The sequence below is a fragment of the Cannabis sativa genome, chromosome 5 (assembly GCF_029168945.1).
Source record: "Cannabis sativa cultivar Pink pepper isolate KNU-18-1 chromosome 5, ASM2916894v1, whole genome shotgun sequence".
Lineage (NCBI taxonomy): Eukaryota > Viridiplantae > Streptophyta > Magnoliopsida > Rosales > Cannabaceae > Cannabis > Cannabis sativa.
This window is the reverse complement of record NC_083605.1, coordinates 439,675-464,413: the sequence shown is the minus strand read 5'-3', so window position 1 is coordinate 464,413 and position 24,739 is coordinate 439,675. Positions and strand designations below refer to the sequence as shown.

General features: G+C 33.4%; 4 protein-coding genes across 5 annotated transcripts; 2 read left to right on the top strand and 2 right to left on the bottom strand.

Moving 5' to 3' along the window:
* Positions 1-1,219: 1,219 nt before the first annotated feature.
* On the top strand, positions 1,220-4,114 carry LOC133037708 (exocyst complex component SEC3A-like). The gene has a single exon (XM_061115103.1). It carries the CDS (start codon positions 1,293-1,295, stop codon positions 3,960-3,962), a length of 2,670 nt encoding a protein of 889 aa, XP_060971086.1. The 5' UTR covers positions 1,220-1,292; the 3' UTR covers positions 3,963-4,114.
* A 1,753-nt stretch (positions 4,115-5,867) lies between these two features.
* On the top strand, positions 5,868-10,561 carry LOC115717143 (suppressor of mec-8 and unc-52 protein homolog 1-like). Its single transcript, XM_061115102.1, has 2 exons — positions 5,868-8,216; positions 8,977-10,561. Exon 1 carries the CDS (start codon positions 6,296-6,298, stop codon positions 7,868-7,870), a length of 1,575 nt encoding a protein of 524 aa, XP_060971085.1. The 5' UTR covers positions 5,868-6,295; the 3' UTR covers positions 7,871-8,216; positions 8,977-10,561.
* Positions 10,279-12,221, bottom strand: LOC115715752 (F-box/kelch-repeat protein At3g06240). 2 transcript variants are annotated; one of them, XM_030644421.2, is made up of 2 exons: positions 12,080-12,221; positions 10,279-11,736 (listed from the first exon to the last, which is right to left on the bottom strand). In XM_030644421.2, the coding sequence occupies exon 2, from the start codon at positions 11,705-11,707 to the stop codon at positions 10,445-10,447; it is 1,263 nt and encodes a 420-aa protein (XP_030500281.2). In that variant the 5' UTR covers positions 11,708-11,736; positions 12,080-12,221; the 3' UTR covers positions 10,279-10,444. The 2 variants fall into 2 exon arrangements, with proteins under 2 accessions (XP_030500281.2, XP_030500282.2); XM_030644422.2 differs by having other exon boundaries at positions 10,279-11,709.
* Positions 12,222-13,016: 795 nt separating this feature from the next.
* On the bottom strand, positions 13,017-15,753 carry LOC133037707 (uncharacterized). The gene is made up of 2 exons (XM_061115101.1): positions 15,015-15,753; positions 13,017-14,628 (listed from the first exon to the last, which is right to left on the bottom strand). The coding sequence occupies exon 2, from the start codon at positions 14,624-14,626 to the stop codon at positions 13,214-13,216; it is 1,413 nt and encodes a 470-aa protein (XP_060971084.1). The 5' UTR covers positions 14,627-14,628; positions 15,015-15,753; the 3' UTR covers positions 13,017-13,213.
* Between the last annotated feature and the right edge of the window lie 8,986 nt (positions 15,754-24,739).

Sequence of the window (24,739 nt, the reverse complement as noted above, 5' to 3'; positions counted from 1 at the left end):
TGTTTCAATCCTACCATTTTTTAAAGTATCAACATTACCCTCCTCAAGGGTAATTATATTACTAAGGGAATAACAATCCAAAGCTAAACACTCAGGGCTCGTTTGGTACGCCGTATTGTATTGTATTATAATGTATTGGGTTGTATTGTATTGGATTGGATTGTATAATTTTAATACAATACTATGTTTGGCATTGAATTGTATTAGTGTTGTGTTAAATTATACAATGTTTGGCTCACATTGTATTGTATTGTATTAATTAAAAAAATTGCAAAAATTAAAAAAAATCAAATAAAAACTGAAAAAAAAATTAAAGACTGTTCAGATCAAACCACAGCCGAAGTAAGTACCGAAGAGGCTGAAGCTGCTTCATGGATTCTTCCTAACCCTAAAGCCATGGAAAGTCCAGATCTGAACTCCGGTCAGTACGTCTTCCCCGATATGGTTCTGTATCTAGATTTGGATTACGATCATCTAGATCCGAAACTTGAAGCTCAAGAACAAAACAGTTCAGGTACTGATGGAGTTGTACCCGTACACAGTAATAAAAGCTCTCAATCGATTTCTCCGGAGAAGAGAGAGAGAGAGAGAGAGAGAGAGAGAGAGAGAGAGAGAGAGAGAGAGAGAGAGAGAGAGAGAGAATACCAAACGAATATGAGAGATTGGTATGCTAGAGAAGATGAAGTTGCTTTTCACTGAGAAATGAATCTGAGAGATCGATTTGCCGGAGAACACGAAGTTGCTCTTCACCGAGAAATCCAGGCCAAATCGGCCAGAGAATCGGCAAAGATGGCTGAACGGGAAAATGAAGAAGTTTGGGTGAGAGGGAGAGTACTGGCTAACACTGTCCAAAATAATACAATACAACCTTATACACTGTTTTCATTCAGCATAGAATAATACAGGATAGATTGTATTAAAAATTAGGGTTGTAATATCTATTACAAACAATACAAGGTCCCACCCAAACATGATACTCTTATAATTTAATACAATACGGAGCCCTTATACAGGGATCCAAACGAACCCTCAAAACAAACAAGATTCCTTTGTTAGCAATAATCGATTCCAAACACCCACTTTCCTTCCATTTTTATAAATATAAAGAATGCAGTAAATAAATATTATAAGTAAATAGAATAAAAACATATTTATTTCAAAAAGAAAATGTTATAAGGAAAAAGAATAAAAATATTTCTCTAAAAAATAAATATATATATAGAGAGAGAATAACAATATGATTATCAGTTTGAGAAACTCGATTGAGATCTAACTGCCAAGGAGCACCAAAAATGGCGAAATCGAGCGCAGACGACGATGAGCTCAGGCGAGCTTGTGAGGCGGCAATCGAAGGCACGAAACAGAGTATCCTCATGTCGATCCGTGTCGTCAAAGGTCGAGGCGTCTGGGGTAAATCCGGCAAGCTTGGCCGTCACATGGGGAAACCTAGGGTTCTTGCGCTTTCCACAAAATCCAAAGGTCAGAAAACTAAAGCTTTTCTTCGAGTTTTAAAATATTCCACAGGGGGAGTACTTGAGCCTGCAAAATTGTATAAACTAAAACATCTTTCGAAGATTGAGGTCATATCAAATGATCCCACTGGGTGTACTTTCACGTTGGGATTTGATAATCTTAGAAGCCAGAGTGTTGCTCCACCTCAGTGGACAATGCGAAATATCGATGATAGGAATCGTCTTTTGTTGTGTATTCTTAACATTTGCAAAGATGTGTTAGATCGTCTTCCTAAAGTTGTTGGTATAGATGTTGTAGAAATGGCTCTTTGGGCTAAGGAAAATAAGCCTACTGTTACGAAAAATCAAAGGGTTGTACAACAAGATGGTCCTGTTTCAACAACAGTAACTGAAATTGATTCGAAAGTTACTGTGGAGAAAGAGCTTGTTTCTCAAATTGAAGAAGAGGATATTGTTGGGGAGGCTCTTTTGGGTACTTATGTTATGGGTATTGGTGAAGCAGAGGCCTTTTCTGAAAGGTTGAAGAGAGAGCTTCATGCTTTGGAAGCTGCAAATGTGCATTCCATTTTAGAAAGTGAACCTTTGATTGATGAGGTATTACAAGGGCTTGAGGTAGCTTCGAATTGTGTTGATGATATGGATGAATGGTTAGGAATCTTTAATGTGAAGCTTAGACACATGAGGGAAGATATTGAATCGATTGAAACTCGTAATAACAAGTTAGAGATGCAATCTGTAAATAATAAAGCTCTCATTGAGGAGTTAGATAAGCTTCTTGAGCGATTGCGTGTTCCTTCTGAGTATGCAGCTTGTTTAACAGGAGGTTTATTCGATGAGGCTCGTATGGTTCAGAATGTAGAAGCCTGTGAATGGTTGGCTGGTGCTTTACGCGGTCTTGAAGTACCTCATTTGGATCCTACCTATGCTAACATGAGAGCTGTCAAAGAAAAGCGAGCTGAACTTGAGAAATTGAAAGCTACATTTGTTAGGAGAGCTTCTGAGTTTCTGCGAAATTACTTTGCGAGTTTAGTTGATTTCATGATAAGTGACAAGAGTTACTTTTCACAGAAGGGACAATTGAAGAGACCTGATCATGCTGATTTGCGGTACAAATGCAGGACATATGCTAGGCTTTTACAACATTTGAAGAGTCTTGATAATAACTGCCTGGGGCCATTGAGGAAAGCATATTGTAGTTCCCTTAATTTGCTTCTTCGTCGAGAGGCTCGTGAATTTGCAAACGAGCTTCGTGCTAGCACAAAAGCGTCGAGAAATCCAACTGTCTGGCTTGAAGCTTCTACAGGATCCTCACAGAATGTTAATGCTGCAGATACTTCTACAGTGTCTGAAGCTTATGCTAAAATGCTGACGATTTTTATCCCGCTCCTTGTAGATGAGAGTTCCTTTTTCGCACACTTCATGTGCTTTGAAGTTCCTACACTTGTGCCTCCAGGAGGTGTTGGTAATGGTAATAAATCTGGGAACAATGATGATGGGGATGATGATGATTTGGGGATCATGGACATTGATGAAAATGATGGAAAAACCGGTAAAACGTCTGTGGAGTTAGCAGCACTGAATGAATCTCTTCAGGATTTGCTGGATGGGATCCAGGAAGACTTTTATGCTGTAGTAGATTGGGCTTACAAGATTGATCCTTTACGTTGCATATCAATGCATGGGATTACAGAGCGCTATCTCTCGGGGCAGAAAGCCGACGCAGCAGGTTTTGTGCGTTTGTTGCTCGGGGACTTGGAGTCGAGAATTTCCTTGCAGTTCAGTCGTTTTGTTGATGAAGCCTGTCACCAAATTGAGAGAAACGAACGCAATGTACGACAAATGGGTGTCTTATCCTATATTCCAAGATTTGCAACTCTTGCTACTCGGATGGAGCAGTACATTCAAGGACAATCCAGGGATTTGGTTGATCAAGCATACACAAAATTTGTAAGCATAATGTTTGTGACTTTAGAGAAAATTGCTCAAACAGATCCTAAATATGCTGATATCATTCTTTTAGAGAATTATGCTGCATTTCAGAATAGTTTGTATGATTTAGCCAATGTTGTGCCTACACTAGCCAAGTTCTATCACCAAGCAAGTGAAGCTTATGAGCAAGCTTGCACTCGTTATATCAGCACAATTATTTACAGTCAATTTGAAAGGCTTTTCCAGTTTGCACGAAGAATAGAAGATTTAATGTACACAATCACACCTGAAGAGATCCCTTTCCAGCTTGGTTTGTCGAAAATGGATCTTCGAAAGATGTTGAAAGCTAGTTTATCCGGGGTTGACAAGTCTATCGCTTTAATGTATAAGAAGTTGCAGAAGTACTTGACTTCAGAGGAACTTTTGCCTTCTTTATGGGATAAGTGTAAGAAGGAGTTTCTAGACAAATATGAAAGTTTTGCACAACTGGTTGCCAAGATTTATCCCACTGAGAACATCCCATCGGTTGAAGAAATGAGAACCCTTTTGGCTTCTATGTAAAGAGTGAGTTTGTCTTAATTTATATGTAATGTTTGTAGCTTCGTTAGAGTGAGAACTTGTCTTACCTTGCTGCTATAACTTCCTTTTCTTATAATTTGATTTCTTAGACAAATTTTGCTGCTATAATGGTATATAAATATTTTATTATTATTTTTCTCTTTAGATGATTAATGGCATGTTGCCAATGCCATAAGTGGTCCAAAAAAAAAATGAATATATGATAGTTTGTATAACCTCTCTTCATAGCAACCAAATAGGATGTCTTGGTTAGGCTATCATCTCAGTATGCATGAGAAATTAATGTTTTAAGGCTTAAAAACATCTAATGGCTTCCATTTCCTCTGGTGAGTAACAGCCTCGAATTGATTTCGATAGTGCAGCATCAAGATGGCTCCCAAACTATCTTGATTTTGCTTTCCAAGTTATGCTTTCCTAAAATCACCCAAAAATGAGTCTTGCAAGCGAAGTAAAAACCGCTGCTGGCTGAGTTTTAGAACCATGAAACTCTTTATATCTCTCCATCCAAATAGACCGCTTCAAACATATTATCGTCTCTAATTCAGAATTCGAACATGTTGCTGCCAACTGGTATAGGATATCACACAGTTGCAGTGAAATAAGACATGTCCTATCGATTCGTATGCGTTGGAACAAAGAGAACAAGTTGCTAGTTATGATTTTCATGTGAATAAATTGACAGCAGATGGTTGGGCATTATGAATCAACCTTTACTGACGTTGTGAGACCGACCTTGAATAAGATTCAGCAGAGGAATCAATGGAATAGCCTAAAACAATAACTCTAAAGACTATTAGAATAAGCTCCAAACTAACTCTAAAAGTCTAATATTTAATAAAAAAAATAAAAATAGCAGTTAGCTATTACCCTATTTATATCAGGTTTGCAAATAAAAACTAAAACTCAGATTAGACAAATCTGCATATCCAAATATGACTAATGTTAGTGATCCTAAAGCAAAGTTTTTTCTCTTTTTTTTTTCTCATGTGGACTAATATGAATGAAACTTTGCTTTTTTCTTGTTTATTTAAGGTTTTGTTATCTGCATTTGTTTTCTCAACTAAATGATAAAGCCATTGGATATCATTATAGAACATATATGAGTAACTTGAATTAGAGGGATACAGTTTGGGAATCTTATGCTGCTTGCTTGTGGTCTGAAAGATTGCATATTTTAGAGTTTTGTTGTATCAAACAAAATGTTTGATCAACCAAAACAATAATATTAATAGAGAATTGCATTGCAGATAGAAATCATATTTGATTGAATTGTGGAGAAGTTTGGACCATTTTTCTTTAAAAATATATATATATAAATATAAATGAGTAATTTACGGCATAAATATAGTTATATTTTTGAAATTAGGTACTCATCAATATTGAGCTAAAATAAATAACCCTCTTTCAAAATCACTTCTACCAAATAACCTTTTTATAAAATTATTTTAATTTTTTAATTTTGTTAAAAATAATTTTATAAAAAAGCTCAATATCCCCTTTATCAAACCTTCTTTTGTCCAATAAAATTTATACTTCAAAATAATCACCTCACACTCACACCTATTAATATAAACAAAACAATTATAATATACTTTTTTATAAACACATGTACAAATAATTAGCATACCTTAATTTTTGAGTCTTAGATCTCTAAGAAATAAGTGTAAAGAGAATACAATCAAGTGAATTTTGATTTTCGATTGCTATGGCTATGAAATACACAACTCTGAATCTAGAGGACTATGATGAGAAAGATCTCAAGGATAATGAATTGAGAACGACTAAAAGATTGGTCAATAGAAAATAAAAAAAATTAAACGTTTAAATAAATTACTCGTATAAAAAATTTTAAATTATTAAACATATTTTTTTTTTTATTAAAAATCATTTGAAACCTGCATTTAATTTTTAAATATAAATATATAACCTACAGGCCACTGTATAGCTGAGTTCGTTTAAAGTATTAGTTTTTAAAAAAATATAAACCCTTTAAAATAGCTGAAATCGTTTCAATTATTCAGTAATGAGTTAGTTTAGGAATTTAGTTGTTGATTTTTCACTCAAAAAAATAAAAAGGTATTAAAATAGTGTACCTACGAGTTGATATACTTTTTTTAATTTTTGATGGGTGGTTTCTTTTTTTGTTTAGTAATTTGTTTGTTTGTTTTTTTTAAATTATATAAAAATGATAAAAAGAACATCAGTTGTTGTTTTTTAAGATTAAGATAAATTACTCTTTTCTTTTCTAAGAAATTAAAGAATTTTGTTTGGTAACTCGGATCTCAGCTCATTCTTCTTTCCCATTTCCCTCTAAAATGTCTAGTCTAGAAATCGAAGCTATAGATGTGATCAAAATTGTGCTTCAATTTTGTAAAGAAAATTCATTGCACCAAACATTTCACACACTTGAGAATGAGTGTCAAATATGTTTGAACACAGTAGATAACATGGAAACATTTGTTGGTGATATTAATAATGGAAGATGGGATGTGATACTCCCTCAAATTGCTCAACTCAAACTTCCAAAGAATAAATTGGAGGACTTGTACGAGCAGATTGTGCTCGAAATGATTGAGGTTGGTGAATTGGATACCGCTCGTGCTATCTTAAGACAGACTCAGGTAATGGGTTGTGTGATGAAGCAAGAACAACTCGAAAGATACTTGAGGCTCGAACGTCTGTTGGTGACAACATATTTTGATCCGAATAAGGCTTATCAAGAGTCAACCAAAGAGAAAAGAAGAGCTGAAATTGGTGAAGCACTTGCAGCAGAGGTTAGTGTTGTACCACCTTCAAGGCTAATGGCTCTTATTGGTCAGTCTTTGAAGTGGCAACAACACCAAGGATTGGTTCCCCCAGACACACACAAATTTGACTTATTTAGAGGAACAGCTGCTATGAAACAAGAAGAACAAGACACATTTTCATTCCCATCCTCAACTCTTGCACATACCATAAAGTTTGGCACAAAAAGTCATCCTGAATGTGCTCGTTTTTCCCCTGATGGACAGTTTCTTGTTTCCTCCTCTGTTGATGGATTTGTTGAGGTTTGGGATTGTGTTAGTGGGAAATTGAACAAGGATTTACAGTATCAGGCTGATGAAACTTTCATGATGCATGATGATCCAGTGTTGTGTGTGAATTTCAGTAGGGATTCGGAGGTTCTTGCGTCTGGATCACAAGATGGGAAGATCAAAGTTTGGCGCATAAGAAGTGGTCAGTGCTTGCGCCGTCTTGAACGCGCACATTCTCATGGCGTCACCAGTGTTTTCTTTTGTCGTGATGGAACGCAGTTGCTGAGTACATCGTTTGATGGCACAGCAAGGATTCATGGTATTAAATCTGGCAAATTGTTAAAGGAATTCCGAGGCCATGGATCTTATGTAAATGATGCAATCTTTACACACCATGGAGCTCGCGTTGTTACAGCCTCTAGTGATTCCACCGTTAAAGTGTGGGATGTGAAGACTACGCAATGTCTACACACCTTCAAACCGCCTCCTCCTCTAAGGGGAGGCGATGATGCGTGTGTCAATTCTCTTCATCTTTTCCCCAAAACTAGTTCTAATAGCGACCAACACATCATTGTATGTAATAAGACGTCGTGTGTATACATCATGACACTTCAAGGACAGGTTGTGAAGAGCTTTTCATCAGGTAAAAGGGAAGGTGGAGATTTTGTGGGAGCTTGTGTGTCACCTAAAGGGGAATGGATTTACTGTGTTGGTGAAGACAGGAATGTGTACTGCTTCAACTATCAATCTGGTAAACTAGACCACCTAATAATGAAGGCTCATGACAAAGATGTAATTGGTATAGCTCATCACCCACATAGAAATTTGGTGGCCACATATGCTGAGGACTGCACAATCAAACTATGGAAGCCTTAATTCAATCTTTTCTGTATTGATTGATTGATTGATTCAACTATTATTTACTTTTGTCCATCCTATTGACATTGTTTAAATAAATAAACATTAATTATAATTTAGTGTTAAAATTGAATTTTGCTTGGTTGAGATAATATATATTTCAAATTTTTATTTTATTACTATTTCTTTTTGGTAAAGATGATACAGAGATTTTGTGTGGGACTTTCATGATTAGAGGTATATCAATCCATAATTAGTCTCTTCTTCTTCACTATATATCTGATTTTTACGCTGGGACTTTCATTTGCTGCCTCTACTTCAAGAGCTACAGAAGAAAAATCCTCTTCTCACACAAGAGCATCAGGTAATAATTATACTTTATCTATGAGTATTATCTATTAGGTATGTTACTTAGCTTGGCTATCTGAAATAGCTTCATTCAAAAGACTGAGGACTAAAAAATTCATTGATAACGGGCATCAGCCACATAATGTTCTGAAGTAGCATGCAAAGCAAATTTAGCAAGGTATCAGCTACTACATTGACAATTCTTAGACAATAAATAAAAATCACAACAGAAAAAGTAGAGCATAAATCTCTAATATCATTAAGAAAGTAAACCCAAAGAAGAATCCAACATCGTTAAACTACTGAGCTTGTTGATTAAACTTTGATAATCGGATTCAACTTGTGGTATTTTTTTCCTTATTAGTGCTTGATACAGGTGAAGTTTATGTTGAAATTAAAAAAAAAAAATACATACGCAATGGAGATCAATATCAATGTTACACAAGGTGCATTGTATAGAAAACAACACTCAAATCACACAATATGGAGACTTGTGATCAAACCCTTTCTGTACTAGGAACTTTTAGTCCTAAAACAATATAGAAGCCACCCTTTTATAGTAACTAACTTAACAGAATGATGACATAAAACAAGTCATAAAGTCTAAAGAGTCACTTATAACTTGTAACTAAACACCACACAAAACAATAATCTTATCTTTTAACATAATCACAAACACAATGGGCTAGAAGAAGTTTCCATGATCATTATTGATGATGATGATGATGATGTATGTACAAGTGTTAACATTTGTGTTTTTATTTTCAATTTGGCAGTACAAGAATCTACAAGGCCTTCATGTTTGGTAATCCAAGTGTGATTGTGACGACGCCTGAAACGTGTAAGGGAGTGCTGACATATGATGATGCAGTCAAGCCGGGTTGGCCTCGTGCAACTGTGAAATCTTTTACTGGGATTTCATGTGAAGAACACAAGTGGTTGAGGAAATGGTCTAACATGGGATAAATTGAACACTCGCGATTCACTCGAGCCAAGCTCTTACCTTCCTCTCTCTCTCTCTCTCTCTCTCTCTCTATGACAACTCTTTTTGTGTGCTTAAATGGTTCTTTGGCTATTGATTTTATTTTCAGATTATGCATGTGTGACTTAAAACACTTTTACAAAAATCACTTGGTATATGGTGATAAAATTATACTATAAACAGATTTTATTATTAAGGTCCAAACTGTGGTGAATTGGATTCACCTCAATCAATTAATCACAGCAACGTCAAATGCAAGATCAACAAAATGGTTGAAACAGAAAAGTTAAGTACAGAAGAAAAGTAATACAAAATACATACTCGAATCACACAGTGGAGACGTAAGCTCCTTTACACTAAATCTTGAAGCTTCATTAATCTTTAATAAGTTTTCTATTACCAGTTTTTTTTGCACACAGAAATCTTTAATAAGCTCCTTTACAAGTGATTTTTGTAAAAGTGTTTTAAGCAATTTTACAAGGTTCACCACCAGAAATTTGGGGCTACGTCCTTGGTGAGCTGCCTCAAAGAAGCTCAGTCAAAATCCACTATCAAGATCAGTAATTACACCAAGTTTCAAAGATCCAAGACACAGTAATCATCTGGTAGCTCGTCATTTTCATATCAGGTATGAAGTTATAAGTCTTCTATTTATAATAGATGTGTAGCTGAGTAGGTTAGTTAGGATCAACTAACTGATTCTTGATTCTTGGATTGCAAAAGGTTAGGTTAGTTAGGTTCTGATTTGTTTTAACTAACGACATTTTACAAAAGCATCAATATGGCCCAAAGTAAAAGATTCCACAGACACACACTTCCCAATCATCATTCATTCCATAACAATAACAACCCACCACTCTTCCCTACACAATCAACATGAATACTATTCCAAAAGTTAGTTTGCCTTTTCACCCCCTCTGCCCAACCACAATAAAGTTTAGCTTCCGATAAGAAAACAAAGCTTGGGAAACAACCACTTCCACTTCCACTTCCATTGGTTTCAGAATTCAAATAAACAGTACTTCTCCACTTCCATTTCTCCTAAATCACTTCTGTGGCCCCAACCAACCCCACCTAGATCTATGTAAACCAGATAAACTATAATTACCTTACAAACAGAATTAATGGTCAAAAAACCAGAATCAATCCACAAACACAAAACATTACATTGAGATCACTTTCCAAAACAACATACACAAATGTTTAAGAACAATTATAAGGTAGTGACACTAACAGGATCACAACCAAACAAACAAACAAACTTACCTCCTAATAGAAACAAGACTTTTTACATAAGAACAAACTGAACTATCTAATATGCTCTTATCCATATCACAAACATCTCTCATCTCTTGGGTGAAAATGTTGCAATACACCAATTTTAGATTAGTCATATCGTCTTCCTTCCAGATACTCATTAGAATCTCATCATTCTTCCAATATGGTAACACTTTGTGATGATTGTGTATTGGTCCAACCTTCACATCATATTCGGTACAAGAATCTTCTTCAGCTTCATCCATCCTAAAGATATGAATGATTAAGTTTTCAGTTGTCAAACACATCATTACTGAATCATTCCACACCGAAAGGTGGAGCCAATAACCACATTCAATGCCCAAAGCTTCAAGATCTGGCACATGAAAGAGTTGGAGTTCCTCATTACTCAAATTGAAACTCAAGATCATGTTATCATCCTCACCGGATGGATCCTTAACCAACCAGTAACAAACACCTCCCCAACATAAACCGTCGTATAATTCCTCAACTTCCGTCATTTCATCCTGTATGTCATCCCATATGTCTTCATGTGTGTTGATCTCTCTCCATGAATTAGATCCCAATGTGTATACCTCAACTTTCAATCCTTCGTAACTGCACCAAACTGCAACACATTTGTAATCATTGCTCACTGGGTCGAATCCAAATACTATAGCAGGTAAAGACGATTGAAATGTGTTGTTGTACGGTCGTGGAAGAACCATGAATTCTTTCAAAGCAGGATTACATAACACCATTGTCCAAAACTTATTTACTAGCAAAATGAGTCCATCACATACATAAGCCTCCCTCCATTGATTCATATCCTTGTACCTTGCATCAGGAATAAGTATTACACTGAAATCTTCATCATCATCCTCATCCTCCTCATGGGTTTTATTCAACAACCGGTTACAAATAAGCGGTACACTACAAGCTTCTGTGGATGCTATGAAATGATCCTTCTTACCATCATCATCATCATCATCATCATCATCATCATCATTATAGGTTATAGTCAACAATGGGAATGTGATCAAGCGATGATCCACATGGGGGGATGGCAAGTTGAAAAGTAAGGATGTAGTGGACTGGTTTTTGGTGATGAGAAGGTGTTTGGAAACAAATTCCGGGTTGTTGATCAAACCCGAGATAAGGGAATACCAAAACTTGTTAACAAATTTAAACTGAAACACAGAATCAGCAGGTGCCCACAACATGATTTTCTCAATTATTTCCTTTGGCAAATCACATAATCTCACCATTTCTGCCACAATGATCAACTAATAATAAGCTGACATTAAATAAAACAAAAAAAAAAAGAAAAGAAAAGAAAAGAAAACTTAATATCTCAATATACAAATCATGTTGTAAGGTAACGACAAATACAATACTAAAAATTCAATATTTCACATCCAAAGTATCTATATTGTTAAATTTAAAATGAAATTAGTTTCTAACAATTACTTACTGCTACTAACATAAATAAATAAATAAATATTCAAGATTACTCATTGTGAATCTAAAATCATGCATTTTTGTTCTGTGTGAAAAAAGAAGCATTCGATTCTGAAAATTGGAAATTAGGTGTAATAAATAAAAGAGTATGAAAATAAAGGAAAAGTTGCCATTTTTACCTTTGATTGTTTGCAGAAAAAGATTGGATTGTGAGTTTGAAACTAGTATGAACTGATGAGAAAGAGAAAGAAGAGAGAATGAAACATTTAAAAATGTTTACAGTTACAGGCTGTCCAATTGATCCATAATAGCTGTAGAGATATGTAGAGATGGTCTACTCTATTTAATCTTTATAATAATAATACCCTCTTATCACTATCCAACCATTTTCCAATAATATAATACATTAAAAAAAAATAGTCCTTTGACTTGTATATTATTATTAATGATCAAGTTGAGCTGTAGTTAGATTGCAAGCTTAAAGCTCTTCAAAACGATTGGGCTAGTTTTTCGACCACTCACGGTATTGTTCACAAGGTTTCTTGTCCCGAAATCATGAATAAAATGGTGTTGTTGAAAGAAAACGTCGACACTTGATGGTAGAAAGTGGTCTTTGGCCATATAACTCTTATAAAATGGTAAAAAGGATATTCCCATTACTTTAAAATACAATAAAATAAATAATAATTCATTTCTACTTCATTACACCTAACCAAACAGACCCTTAAAGTCTGGCAAGAGGTGTTGTGGTCCTTAACTATCATAGTGCTCAAATCCAACTTATATATCTTCTTGACCATGCACATTGCCATTGTCATCCAAATTCTCCACTCCAAGTAAATCACTTCTATGGCTGAATATATAATAAGTATTATATATGTAAGTGTTCTTGTTATTTTTAGAGAGACTTTTGAAATTGACTGTGCTGCAACACAGAAGGGATCTATTAGACTAATATTATAATTATTATTAAAATTAAAGGTTCTGTTAGTTTTAATTATCTAGATCAGTATATCACCATTATTGTTACATTCCCATGAATGATATCTCTTCATGACTATATATTTGAATGCTATAAATTGAATTATTGTAACTGAATAACAGAATAAGAGAAGATTAACCATGAAAGAGAATATCCTTTTTCTCAACTTTATCATATGAAACAGAGTAAATGGTCAAAAAAAAAAAAAGAAACTGAATCATTCCACAAACACAAAACATTACATTGAGATCACTTTCCAAAACAACATACACATATGTTTAAGAACAATCATAAGGTAGTAACACCTAACAGGACCATAACCGAACAAGCTTCACCTCCTAATAGAAACAAGACTTTTTACATAAGAACAAACTGGACTATCTAATATGCTCCTATCCATATCACAAACATCTCTCATCTCTTGGGTAAAAATGTTGTAATACACCAATTTCACATTAGGCATATCATCTCTCTTCCAGATACTCATTAGAATCTCATCATTCTTCCAATAAGGTAACACATTTTGATGATTGTGCATTGGTCCAACCTTGACGGCATATTTGGTCCAAGAACCGTCTTCAACTTCATCCATCCTGAAGATATGAATGATTAAGCTTCGAGTTGTCAAACACATCATTACTGAATCATTCCAGACAGAGAGGTGGAGCCAATAACGACGGTCAATGCCCAAAGTTTCAAGATCTGGCACATGTAAGAGTTGGAGTTCCTCATTACTCAAATTGAAACTGAAGATCATATTATCATCCTGACAGGAGGATGGATTCTTTACCAGCCAGTAATAAACACCTCTGCAACATAAACCATTATATAATTCTTCATCAAACATCATATCATCTATTATGTCATCCATTTTGTCTTCAGGCATGTTAATCTCTCTCCAAGAATCAGAACCCAATGTGTATACCTCAACTTTTAATCCTTCATAATGGCACCAAATGGCAACACATTTGTACTCGTTGGTTACAGGATCGAGTCCAAATCCTATACCGGGAGAAGGTGATTTAATCTTGGCATTCTTCGGTTTTGGGAGAATCGTGTGTTCTTTCAAAGCAGGATTACATAACATCATTGTCCCAAGCTTATTCACTAGCAAAATGAGCCCATCACAGCTACAAACCTCACTCCATTGACTCATATCCTTGTACCTTGCTTCTCGGGATATAAAATCCTCATCAAAATCAGAATAATCATCATCATCATCATCATAGGTTCTAGGTGGTACACTAAAAGCTTCTGGGGATGTCATAAAATGATCATCATAATCATAATAGTCATCATAATCATCATAGCTTATAGCCGAAAATGGTTTGCTAATAAGCGATGATGTTATTAAATGATCATCATAACCAAAATCAGAATCATAAAAATCATAATTATCATAGTTTCTAATTGGTGGTTTGCTAATTATAAGTGGTACACTTACAGCTTCTGTGGATGTTATAAAACGATTGTTCTTACCATCATCATGGTTTATACTCAACAATGGGAATGTGATCAAGCGTTGATCGGCATGGGGGGAACGCGAATTGAAAAGTAAGGATGTAGAGGAATGGTTTTTGGCAATGAGAAGGTGCTTGGAAACAAATTCGGGGTTATTGATGAAATCCGAGATAAGGGAATACCAAAACTTGTTAGCAAATTTAAACTGAAACACAGAATCTGCAGGTGCCCCCAACATGATTTTCTCAATGATTTCCTTTGGCAAATCACATAGCCTCACCATTTCTGCCACAATGATCAAATAATAAGTTTATTATCAAATTAATCACTTGAACATGACATCAAATAAAACGGTATAGAAAAATACTAAAAAAGAGAACTCAATATATCTCAATATCCAATTCATGTTGTAACCCTAATATACTAAAGACTCAAAATTTCACATCCAAATACCTATCTTATTAAATTGAAAATGGGAATAGTTTCAAACAACTACTATTAGTAAAAATTAACCTATGATGATTCAATGGAAAATGAAAAATCTATAATCTTGAATTTATAATTCAATGAAAATTGGAAATTATGTGCAAAAAAAAAAAGTCATAGATAACAATTTCATCAAAATAAGCGAAAAAACAGTAGTAGCCTAATGGTAAAGTTTAGAATTTTACCTTAGATTATTTGCAGAGAAGATTGGGAGTATTCAATGGATTAAATAAAAGAGGAATGAAGTAAAAGTGTGTGATTTTCAAATGCTCTTTTTAATTATAATTTATATGAATTTGGAAACCGACCTCTCTCCCGCCCATTTACATCACCACTCACTATCATTCTCCAATCAAACTTTATTGCAGTTATTTAGAAAAATATGTTTTTAGATATTCCCTTATTTTAGCAACTAATTTGACTTAATTGATTCTTTTGTAGTTAATTTATATACTATTGCAACTAGCACTCTAACTTAAATTGCAACAAAAAAATCGTATAAAAATCCCTATTGCAACTAGCGCTGAAAAAAAAATTAAAAAAAACAGTATATAGAATAATTTCTTATTTTTTATGTATTTATATAAATAGAAACAGCATAATCTCAAAATGAAAACAACATAATATCGAAATAGAAATAATTTTTATAAAATGGATATACTATAACCTCAAAATAGAAACAGCATAACCTTAAAATGAAATCAGCTTATATAATAAAAGTTGATTATATTAAAAAATAAAATTGTTGAAAATTAAGCTCATGGTTCTATTTTTACCATTTAACAAAACAGATGGTCCATTTTGTCATTTAACAAAACAGATGGTTCAATTGGTAATTTTTGCAAAACACAAGGTCCAAAATGGTCCATTAGTCTTGTCTTTTGACATGGTTCTTTAGTCTTGTCTTTTGAAATGGTTCTTTAGTCTTTTCCTTTTAGTTTTTTCTGGTTCGAGTCTTGTTTTTTGGCATGGGTTGTGTAGCTCAAAATTATCAGGGTGCTATGGTAGAAGCATTCAAGAAGGGAAAGATTGGATGTGTTCAACCCGAAATTACTGAAATAATAGGCATTAAAGAAGCATTGAGTTGGATTGCAACTCATTCGTGGGATAGAGTCATATTGGAAACAGATAGCTTATTGGTGTGTGTCCAAGCGATTCAGAGCTGTATTTTATACCTTCACAATTTGTGTTTTGTAAAACGATCTGCAAATAAGTTGGCTCATTGCTTGGCAAGAGACTCTTGTTTCTATACAGGTCGTGTGCTTCAGTTGGAGGACTGTTCCTCTGAAGTACGTTCTATTGTTTTGAACGAATTTATCAATTAATAAATCTTATGATTTTTATTTAAAAAAAAATATTAATAAAATATTTTTTAAATATTTTTAAGCAACTAAAAAGAGAGAATGCATAAATTACTTATGTCAACAATAAATTATCACCCATGCTAGGATTGTTGCACCTTGAAAAACCAGTGAATTCGAACCAAAGCTAGGATATCATCTAAAACATGAACTAAAACTCATTTAGATAAAGATAGAATATACTAAACGCATACATATAAACATGCAACTTCCCAAGTGTAAATCAACAGTTGAAGATATTGTAATATCCGAACTTACATCAAAAAGTTGCAGTACACATCAAAAGTGATGGGAGATATACCAAAGATGTTGATCAAAATCAAATTTCTAACCTCATACTCAGAATAACTAACCATCGATCTTACCAAACTTTGTTAGACAAATTCATAATGTTGTTCCTAGTCCAAATAAGCAGTCTGATCAGAAGAACAGTCAGTAAACTCGAAAGCTGGAATACTAGATGCGTAAATCATATTAGATAACACCAACAACCTCTTTACCTTTAAAATATATTCTAGATTGCCCAAAAATCACCAAGACATGAAAAACATACCATAAACATGGAACTTACACAAAAGGAAACAAACAATACAAAAATGAGAGATAAATGTAAGATAAGAGAGTAGATAAACATGCAAAAACAAGTTCACAAATAGGTGTTGTAATTCTCTACACACATCAAAAGCTAACAGGAAATAAACCTAATAGATTGATAAAAGAAAAAAAAAATCTAATTTATAACTGAGAACAACCAACCTACCATCTAACCAAACTTTGTTCTCGAAATGGTGTTGTCAAGTTCTGAACAAATAAAATGCTACAAGGAAATAATGTTATATAAATTAACAATTAACCCAAGATCTATTTGTATATAACATAGAACACAATAATAAGATATAATAATTAGGTATGTGTACCTGATTGATCCATAGCAATTATCTCTGATTGATCCACAACAGTTACTCCAATTTGATAGTGCAATACTATCAACTAAGTCTTCCTCCCTAAATCTCTAAATCAGAAGCAGTTTATTTTATCTGATTATCAAAAGGTATACAATTGTGATGAGACAATATGTATTTATAGAGTTAGGGAGGGGACTTAGCTACAAAACCCTAGTTGGGCTGGGCCTGCTCATCAAAGGCTTCAGTCAACTAGAAAAGCCCACACTTCTGCTTCACCTAGACTTTACTCACAGATGATAAGCCCATTAACAATTGATCACCAACAACATGGGCTAACACAGCAAAGAACTATCCAATCAACCCAAGTTTTAATAAAACTAATAAAATTTAATGTAAGCCCAAATAAAAGTCTAACATTCTCCCACTTGGGCTACATTGATTTTAATACATATATATTATATATCAAAATAATTTTGTTTGAAAACGACTCATGGGTTGAACAACAAGAAAAACATTTGTGGCCACTTTAAAAACTGATAGTTCTCTGATAGCATCTCAACATACCGGTCCAATTTAACCTTTGATAATGAACTATGACAGTCATATTGTTTTTAGCTCAACAAAAGACATTCATAATCACAAATACCAAAATATTAAATCGACATGGTCAATAAGTCTAGTAGTGTGGTAAGGAATTATGTTCAACATGTGATCAATTTAAAATAACATAATATCCTTATCAGTCCTCAATTTCACTGATACCGTGATGCTTAATAAATAAGCCAGTGAAATTAAACATACACCACTTAAAATAAGTAAGTGTCACTAAACTTGCTTAAAGAATTAAGCCAACAACATATCATTGTCAATAAGCAAATAAATTTAAAAGACAATGATCACAACAATATGAACCACATGCTTTCAATTCAATCATTCTCGAGAATATAACAAAACATAATTGAAAACATATCCATTCAATAATAAAAAATATTGAAACATAAAATGTAGTTCATAACTTTATTCAGAAAATTATAAATAATAATTTCTAAAAACAAACAGAAAACAAAACTCCCACTAACCCAAAAGATCAAAAGATTCTAAAATGCCCATATTAACAACATGTTTATTAAACAGCACGGCACTTAACCCTTTGGTTAGAGGATCAGCTAACATCGACTCGGTCTTGCAATTTTCAATAACAATGTCTCCTTTCTTGACCAAGTCTCTGACAGTGAGATACTTTATTTCCATATGTTTAGAAGCACTACTAATCTTGTTATTCTTTGAAAAGAAAACGGATTATTATCACAATAGATTAGCATAGGTGTGGAAATAGAATCAACCACTCGTATCTCCGAAATAAAATTCTTCAGCCACAAAGCTTGCAAAGATGCCCCATAACATGCAACAAACTCAGCATACATAGTAGATGACTGGCAAACCACTCAATAGATGTTTAGGAATGGATCTTTTCATAGTAAGAAGACTGAGACGACTTGACTTTTCCCATTGTGCATGATGAGTTCTCTCGGCAGCTGTACTGGAGTCAGTAAGATCAGCAGGTTTTTCTTCTCGTAGGCACAAGTCCATATCCATTATGCCTAAAGTAAATTCCACATCTCGTTTCCATGTCTTGTAGTTGGAAGCATTCAAAATATGGATGGAAGCATTATTGTTGTTCACAGAAAAGGAGACTGAAAAATTCAAAAATTAAAACTTGAATAAGCAATATGAGCAATGTATTAGAAAATATTGTAGAATCAACTGGTCATTATAAACTCCCCTTTGGGGTGAGAATATAACACTCACATGATCTACCTTCATGAAGTTAACAACAAAGAAAAAATACATATCATTTAAGAATTTTATTACCTTTGGGCAAATAAATTTCTTAAAAATATGTATTAATTCAAGCAAAAAAATAATAATAAATTTATATATTTAAATTATTACCTTTGGGCAAATAATTAAAATATATACATTTAATATTAACTCACTTCATGGAATGTGAACTAATATATGTAAATACTACCTTTGGGCAAGTAATTACACATATAGTCAACCAAAAAATATATAATATTTTCTTCAACATGTGAAATTTGGTGATAAAACAATCATTGAAAATTAATAATTTTCAACCAAATTTCCAAAAGAGATATATAATTGCTTTTATTATATTGATAAGCAAAAAATAAAGTGTCCACCATAACACATTATTTTTGTATCAAACAACCAAGTTTTATAACTTTAGAACAACAAATAATCAAAAGATTTGAATATAAGAAAATTGGTGGAGACTACATAGTCAAGATAAATCAAATAAGAGAGTGACTATGTCTAATGGAACGAGAAGAAACCCAAAAAATTTTCTATGATTGACTAATTTCGAAAAATTATCAAAAAATATTTTTAATAATTTTTTAACTACATAATTATCATTAAAATAATAATAATTATTAAACGGAGTCAAAAAAATTAATTAAAAATCATAGAAAAATCAGAAATTAAATTCTAAGCACGCTGGAAAAAAAAACGTCGAAAAACGATGCCCCACGTGGCCGCACGCGCCCCCACGCGCCACCTGCGCGAGTGGGCTTCGCGGCCTGGCTGCTTCTTCTTCTTCCTTGGGCGGGTTCCAGTCGGGTCACGCGACCCGTTTGCCTCCAGTCGGGTCTGGTCGTGTTTTCCGGCCAAAAACTCGACGAAAACACCGGAATTTGGATGGGTTTTGCTCGGGATTGAATTTCTAATTGATCTATGCTACTAATTTCGGGTATTAAAGACTAAAAAACAATAGATCTAAAGAAAAGCGATCCAAAAAATAAAGAGCATAAAAAAAAATTGATTTGGAATATCAATCTTAATTACAATACAAAATTAATCATTTAAGAACATTCATAAACAATTAATAATGAGATATCTATAATCAATTTTAGATTAAAAACCATAAAATCAAAATACACAATTATAATTTCACATTATAATCATATAAACGCTAAAACTTTAAAATTAAAATTCTCTTAATATAGACTATGAATTCAAACATATAATATATCAATTGAAAGAGAATTTAACGATCAATAAAATCCCTAAAGTTCTAAGATTTATAAACAAAAAATTACACATAAAATAATAACGAAATTAATATGAAATTATGGATAATTAATATATACAAATTAATTATACTAATTATAGGTTCGAAATCATATACAATAGGCAATCTGATACCACATGTTATATAAATTAACAATTAACCCAAGATCTATTTGTATATAACATAGAACACAATAATAAGATATAATAATTAGGTATGTGTACCTGGTTGATCCATAGCAATTATCTCTGATTGATCCACAACAGTTACTCCAATTTGATAGTGCAATACTATCAACTAAGTCTTCCTCCCTAAATCTCTAAATCAGAAGCAGTTTATTTTATCTGATTATCAAAAGGTATACAATTGTGATGAGACAATATGTATTTATAGAGTTAGGGAGGGGACTTAGCTACAAAACCCTAGTTGGGCTGGGCCTGCTCATCAAAGGCTTCAGTCAACTAGAAAAGCCCACACTTCTGCTTCACCTAGACTTTACTCACAGATGCTAAGCCCATTAACAATTGATCACCAACAACATGGGCTAACACAGCAAAGAACTATCCAATCAACCCAAGTTTTAATAAAACTAATAAAATTTAATGTAAGCCCAAATAAAAGTCTAACAAATAAACCAAAGATAAAGAACCAAACTGAGTATCTGACCTCACACTAGTCTAAGACATCCAATTTACAATCAAACCAAACCAGCACCTAAAATGATAAGGCCAAATATCAAACCTTATACTGAGAAACCAACGAAATTAAAGTAATTTTTGAAGCTACTTCTGCATTGTTCTAAAAAAAAAAATTGGAGCTGCACTGTTATACCAAAATTTAAAACAATGAAACTGGGACGAATTACCGATAGAAAATTCTGTCTGAGTCGCGGACAATATCCCTTTCTTTAAGACGTTTCGCGGCTCTGCCCGAAGTGTGCATGACAGTCTAGCAACCACGGCGTCCCCAGGATAAAACAACCTCTGTATACGTACGATATGTTCTGCACCGAACTATATTGGTCTATTACACCCTAAAGTTTGCTCTGAGAAAAATCATAAGGAAGAAAGATTTTTTTTTTAATGTTGGAAAAGATATTTTCTTCTGTTGTCCTGATACGACTTCTATATAGAAGTCGATCCAAGAATAAACGGTAAGAAAACGGTAATATTATCGTTCGTGGAAGAGTTGGATTATGGGAGTAAAAAGTGGATCATTGACTGATCGCATTTTACTACTTTTGATAACGTTAAAATTAATTAATAAATAAGAAAATAAAAAAAAATCTTTATTTAATTAAATAATTTTTCTTTAAATAATTAAGTTACACCTCACCTGGCTCGAATCGGGCGGCGGCGGCGCGTGTGGTGGTCCAGTGTATGAGTCCTCACCCATGCGCACAAAACTGGGTACGACTTCTGTTGTTTTGATACGACTTCTAAATAGAAGTCGATCCAAGAATAAACGGTAAGAAAACGGTAATGTTATCGTTCGTGGAAGAGTTGGATTATGGGAGTAAAAAGTGGATCATTGACTGATCGCGTTTTACTACTTTTGATAACGTTAAAATTAATTAATAAATAAGAAAATAAAAAAAAAATCTTTATTTAATTAAATAATTTTTCTTTAAATAATTAAGTGACACCTCACCTGGCTCGAATCGGGCGGCGGCGGCGCGCGTGTGGTGGTCCAGTGTATGAGTCCTCACCCATGCGCACAAAACTTGGTACCCCTTGGGGCCCAAACCTAATTCTCAAACATGCACTATTTATACACTTCTAATGAAGTGCTCCTATCCCATGTGAACTCCAAACAATCACACACTTCACTTTTCAATTTTTATATAATTTCATAAAAGTTCCAATTATATTCCCCCACTTGAAATTTTTAAAAATATTTTCTCAAGCAATATCAAACAACTATAAGACAGTGCTTGAGCAAAGATATTTTTCGATTTGAATCTTGCGCAGTGAATACGATTTAGATTTTACTAGAGTGACTCGAAGTCTTGAACTCTATCTCTAACATCGTACCACGCACTAATCTTTCAAGGATGTATTCAAATAAGCATGTGTGTTAATGGTCATGCACGTCTATCCTAGTATAGTGAACGATCTAGAAATTTTACTCCAAATTTCATAGGAAGCTGCCTCACTCCCACATTCACATAGGTGAGTTTATCAAGAGTACTCCTGTAGCTCGGTTCTCCACTCCACATAGAGTATAGATCTCATTAAGAGTTTCTATTAACTCATCATCTTATCGCTTCAAGACTTCATGATTCTCATATAACAATAGCATGATCAACACATATCACCTCATAACTTGTTATTACCCGTTGAACCTAATTCTTGGGATCTCCAGTCATTAGGTTGGGTTACCATTATGGGTAACTCATCTTTCTAAAGGCAATAGTCTCATTCCTTTCGAAGTTTTATGGACTTTCTCTCTAGCTAGTCCTTTCGTTAAAGGATTTGCTAAATTGTCATCAGTGCGTACATCAATCCTTACTTTTATACTAAAATAATTGAAAGTATTAGAATTAAAATAATAATAAATTTGATACAGTATACGACACACATTAGAAAATGCTTAAATAAATATTGAGGTGCATGAAAGGGACTCTCAATACTGGTCTAGTATTGGGAAAATTAGGTAATTTTAAAGAAAATGTGACTAATTAAGTTGACTAGAATATGCTGCAAATCTAGACACTAGAAGATCCTCAACACTGGATATGTGTTTACTATGCTTGGAGGTTATGTGAGTTGGAAATCTAACCTTTAAAATGTTGTTGCTCTACCATTCACTAAGGTTGAATATGTGGCAGCAACAGAGGCAATAAAGGAGGCCATTTGGCTTATATGGCTTGGTATCAAGATTGATGAGTTGATTGTTCTTAAAGTGCTATTCACCTTATCAAAAATTCCATATTTCCTGAACGGTCAAAGCACATAGATATCAATCTACATTTTATAAGAGATATCATTAGTATCAAAGAGATTTCAATCAAAAAGATTCACACCAATGAGAAATCGACTAATATGTTCACCAAGAGTATAACAAGAGAAAATTTTAGGCATTACCTAACCTAAACTTGTTGAACATTGAAGAGCACTAAAAGTCTTTAGTTTTTCAAAGGCACAATAGATGGAACGACAGAGTGATGAGCGCTTAACTCTTGTGTTCTCTTTTGTATTTCTCTATTGTTGAAGATCGAATAAAGTTTGACCAAAGGGCAGTTCCTCTCGGGAATCAGTTACCACAAAAAAGGTGATTCTAAAAAATAGGAAGTAAGTCATACAATTACCTAACTCTATCAGACAATTCTAAAAAATAGGAAGTAAAAGTCATTTCTATAAAATTGTTTGAGGTTTCAAAGGCACATTTGACCATTTGGATCACACAGTTTCTCACTCACTATGTTAACTACTACTAATTACTTCAGTCAATTGAGTTTATAAGAGTGTATATATCCAAGTCTATATATGTCAGTTAATTCAGGTACTGAATTACCTAACTCAAGTTTGAAATGTTTCTGGTATCACCTGTCACCTCTTTCTCAAGATAACTTACCAATGATCCAAACTTGTACACAATTCAAGATAATATGATTGATTTCTGTTTGATATAACAAAACTCTAAAATATGCAATCTTTTCAGACCACAAATAACATAAGATTGACAAAAAGAAGCCATGAGTAAAATTTTCAAATCTTGTTATGACATATTAATGATATGCTGCAGTGAAATGAAACCATTCACAAACTCAATATAACAAAGCCTAACACAATTTATTTATTTATTTATTTATTTTTTAAAAAAATCATACATTGGAGTTTTTCTTTTTCCATTATTATTTCATACATCCTTGGGTCTTTCGTTTTTCATAATCATAATTCAACATGTTAATTTATTTGGTTTGTTTCTTAAAGAGTTTTGTTTGATGTTTCTGTAAGGAGAAGGTGAATATTAATTCAAACTAAAACATATATATGTACTTTGTTTTGGAAAGTGATTTCGAAATGTCTCATTTAAGACCTACCTTTTTTCTTTTAATTTTTTGTCCAAGTGGTCCTTTGGCCATTGATTCTATTTTCTGATTATGCATATGTGACTTAAAATACATTTACAAAAATCACTTGGTATATGCTTATAAAATTATGCTATATACACATCATCTGAATTTATATACCAATAATAATAATAATAATAATTGTAATAATAAATAAAGGCAAAAAAATTACTCAAATTTTACATTATCAAGTCTAGGGTGTTAAAAAAATTTCAGAACTATTGAGATTATAAACTCAATGACTTTTGTTTAATTCTATTACATTTTACTAACATGACAATTGTCCATATATTAAACCGTATTCTCAAACTTAATTTATATAAAATCGTGTCCCTAAATTTTTATAGAGGTCAACCCATTTATAAACATGTCGTGTTTGTGTTTCATTTTCTAACACAATTATTAAACGGGTGATGTTCAAGTCAAACGTATACCTATTATACATCACAACATGAATACTACTCGAATTCTTACC